This window comes from Otolemur garnettii, unplaced genomic scaffold (assembly GCF_000181295.1).
Source record: "Otolemur garnettii isolate 467f Iridium unplaced genomic scaffold, OtoGar3 scaffold00022, whole genome shotgun sequence".
NCBI lineage: Eukaryota > Metazoa > Chordata > Mammalia > Primates > Galagidae > Otolemur > Otolemur garnettii.
Genome location: NW_003852417.1, coordinates 22,958,923 through 22,962,857, shown reverse-complemented (window position 1 = coordinate 22,962,857; position 3,935 = coordinate 22,958,923). Strand labels below are relative to the sequence as shown.

Here is a 3,935-nt window from a genome sequence, read left to right as displayed (position 1 = left end):
AGCTTGAGGCTCTGTCTCAAAAAAAAAGAAAAAGAAAAGAAAATTGCAAGATGACAGAGAGGTTTTTTTTGTTTCCTTATAAACAATAAATCCTGAGGATACTCAACTGTTTATTGAATTGAACTGACAAACTTACTTAAATAGTTTTTAAAAAAGTTATAGTAGGAAATGTGGCCAGGCATGGTGATTCACACCTGTAATCTTAGCATTCTGGGAGGCTCGGGCCAATAGACTGCCTGAGCTCAGGAGTTTGAGATCAGCCTGAACAAAAATAAGACCCTGTCTCTAAAAATAGCTGGACACTATGGTGGGTGCCTGTAGTCCCAGCTACTCAGGAGGCTAAGGCAGGAGCCTTGCCTGAATCTAAGAATTTAAAGTTGTTGTGAGCTATGACAGCACTGCACTCTACCAAGGGCAACAAAGTAAGCTGAGAAATTGCCAAGGAAAAAAAACAACTGTAGTCTACATATATATAAAGACAAAAACAAATAAAGCATTAACTACATACCTTAACATTTATTTAGGATAATATTAAAAGTAAATGATGTGTGGTAAGGCTCTTCATTAAAAACAAAAATACATAACAAATGGCCTTATTACTGGTTCTCAAACATTTGGCAATAAACTACGTATTCTACTTCAGAAAACTGACAAAGCACAATGATCACTGACAAATCTCGCAGTAAGGAAACCTATCATCTCTATGTATCTCAAATTTTAAAACCAACTAGGCCACAAAACGAATTTTTACGCAAACACCTACAAACATCCCATATTGTAACATTCTTCAGACATTTTGGAAAACCTTATTCTGCCTATTCGGGTAGTGTCAGACTCACAGCGCTTCTGCCAGCACACTTCCTGAGGTCAGCACTTAGGTTTTATCTAAGACACTTTTCTAAACCCATTAAATTTCATTTTGAACCCTTCTTTACTCATTCTTCACAACAAGCCATGTATCCATAATTCTAGAATGTGGTCCAAAAACCAAATATTTCTCTCTGTAACCACCTAAATACTTTCAAAAGTCATGACCTTCAACTGAAAAACTGATGTCTCTTACTCTGCACTCATATTACTATAGTTAAGAAATATATTCTATAATTCTTCAGACTGTATTATTCAATTGATGGGAAATACTTAGTGCTATAAATAAATGTTCACATTTTGAGTACAGAACACATCAACCACTAATATCAAGTATACACACGCTACCCCCTGAGTCTCTAAAAAGTCACCCACAGTCTTTCAATAAAGCAAAATTTAGAAGTTACATATTTTACTATGAATGAATGAGCTACTTATAAATCCTCAAATGAGGAAGTTTAAAACTTGTGAATGGGAAGGGTTTTTTCTCTTACCACAGCTAACTACATATACACAATATTCCTACCCCTAAGAAAGGTGTCACTATAGTCAACAAAAATATATGGTAATTTCCCAGGTAACTGGGAAGTAAACAGAAGTACAGTATCTAAAGGAAGCGTGAAAAATCAAACACACATAGATTAAAAAAGACAAAGGTAGAAAAACCCAGCTCGGGGCAGTGGCTCACGCCTATAATCCTAGCACTCTGGGAAGCAGAGGCAGGTGGATTACTTGAGCTCATGCATTCAAGACCACCCTGAGCAAAAGTGAGACCCCATCACCACTAAAAATAGAAAAACCTGAGGCAAGAGGATCGCTTGAGCCCAAGTTGGAAGTTGCTGTGAGCTATGATGCCACAGCACTCTACCCTGGGGGACCACTTGAGACTCTGTCTCAAAAACAAGGCTAAGAAAATAAACCAAACATGAGTATTATAATTACAAAACACATACTGAGACGTTAGAAAAGACCAAAGCTGTAACATATACAGGGAAGTTATAGTTAGAACAAAAAAAAATTAACACAGAAAATAGAACATGGAAGAACATTTTGTGCAAATACTTTACAAAGGAAAAACTGTAAAAGGCGAGTGACTTTACAATGCCAGAGTTATTTTATGAAAAGCTTCAAGCTCTAACCAGGTTTCCAGGTGACCAGTGACTAGAAGATTCTTCTTTACCAGATTAAGAAAATGAAAAAGCAACTCTCTTCTGTTTTTGCAAAAGAAAAATTAAGGAGGAAAAGACCACCATCTTCATCAGTCTGAATGTTTCTAATGCATTCAATTCTTTATTTTTCTAGGACTTACTATACATTTATTTTTCATTGTGGAGACCTGTTTCAAAAAACAGCTGAGAGTTATTAACCCCTAATCAGTCCAGTGTTCTGTTCAGTGACTTTCAAAAAGATTTCATGACAAATCAGAATTTGGAGAACACTGACGACTCTATACTAAATATAACTTTTGAGAACTGTACTATACAAAGCCATGTATCTTCTAAAAAGATTTACTAAGTTATCTATGTCCTTAATACCTAAGATTTGACATTAAAGTGTAGCCATAAGATAGTAATGGTCACTTTTTAACAAGTACTGGCTCTTTCTCAGGCACTAAGCTTGATGCTTTGTATGCATTTATTTTACATAATCCCTAAAACTCTAAATAATGGATCACTATTTCATATATTAGGAAATATAATCAGTTAGGATTTAAATTCTAACAGAGCAAAAGTATTTTGAGATGTACGACTAGACTTTTCTGTAAAAATGTATTTTAATCTTTATAGCATTTGATCACTCATGTAGAATAACATTAAAATATGAAACATATTTCTTTGTCTTACTATTTCATGACTTAGTACAAAAGGAGCACTCACTTGATGCCCCAATGTCTGCAGTTTTATACATTAAAATTTATTCTCTATTTATTTGTTTCCTTTGGAGAATAAAGAGCTTTAAACATTACTTTTAGTTAACAGAATGCATTATACAAATAAAAAATGATGAATTGCCTCATATATATGAAAAAATTTTAATATAATTATTACTTTAATTCCTTTCATTCAAATAGGCACATTTAAATTTTAATTATAGGAAAGTATGTACATAATACGAATTCATGATCTATAATATGCAATATTTCTATTTTATATGTATATTGGTGAAAATTTATAGAGTTTACATTAAATAAGAAATTTAGAATTAAATTTAGCTTTACCTAGAACTATATAAATCCAAGGATTTACAAAACTTATTACCTAATACGTTGTTACATACCTGTCACAGAATCTGATCTGGAATGCTCTTCACTGTCAGAATCCTCCAGTAAATCATCACTTAAATCAAAAGACAAAATAAAAATATTTCAATTTCAAAAGAAGTATACATCATATGAGAAAGCAAAGAAAAAAGTACCATGTTAAAACCACCGCTGCACACTCAAACATAACCATACAAATTATTAAAACTAACTTAAATAAGACATCAATAGTCTGAGGTCATAACTGACCAGTAACACTGTCAAAGAATCATCTTATATCATTAAATAAATCTCCTCCTGAAATAAAGTACAGAAACCTCTAAGAATCTATGATAACATTTGTAGGGATCTGAAGATTGTTACATGAGGTTAGGTTATTTGGGCAAATAAAAACATAAAAGACAGCAACAGCTAATAGCATCAAACACACAATTACAGTGTTAAAACATTCAGAATTATTCTGTTACTGAATTCATGAATTACCCTAAAACCAACAGAACAGCTGTACAAATATTTGTGAATGTGTGTGTATACTGACATATTTTATTTTTGTTTTGTATTTTGTTCATTTTTAAGGGGCTGTAAAGAACTCCTTGACTGGCTCGGTGCCTGTGGCTCATCAAGTGGCTAAGGTGCCAGCCATATACACCTAAGGTAGCAGTTCGAATCCAGCCCGGGCTGCCAAACAACAATGAGGGCTGCAACCAAAATATAGCCAGGCGTGGCAGGCGCCTGTGGTCCCAGCTACTTGGGAGGCTGAGGCAGGAGACTCACTTGAGCCCAGTTGTTGGAGGTTGCTATGAGCTGT

General features: G+C 34.2%; 1 protein-coding gene across 1 annotated transcript in view; it reads right to left on the bottom strand.

Annotated features, from left to right (window-relative positions):
• BIRC6 (baculoviral IAP repeat containing 6) overlaps positions 1–3,935 on the bottom strand; it is a 271,529-nt gene that overhangs the window by 201,021 nt on the left and 66,573 nt on the right. Inside the window, exon 9 of the mRNA XM_023511826.1 lies at positions 3,145–3,203. Within this exon, the coding sequence (XP_023367594.1) occupies positions 3,145–3,203 (59 nt within the window). The remainder of the gene's footprint in view (positions 1–3,144; positions 3,204–3,935) is intronic.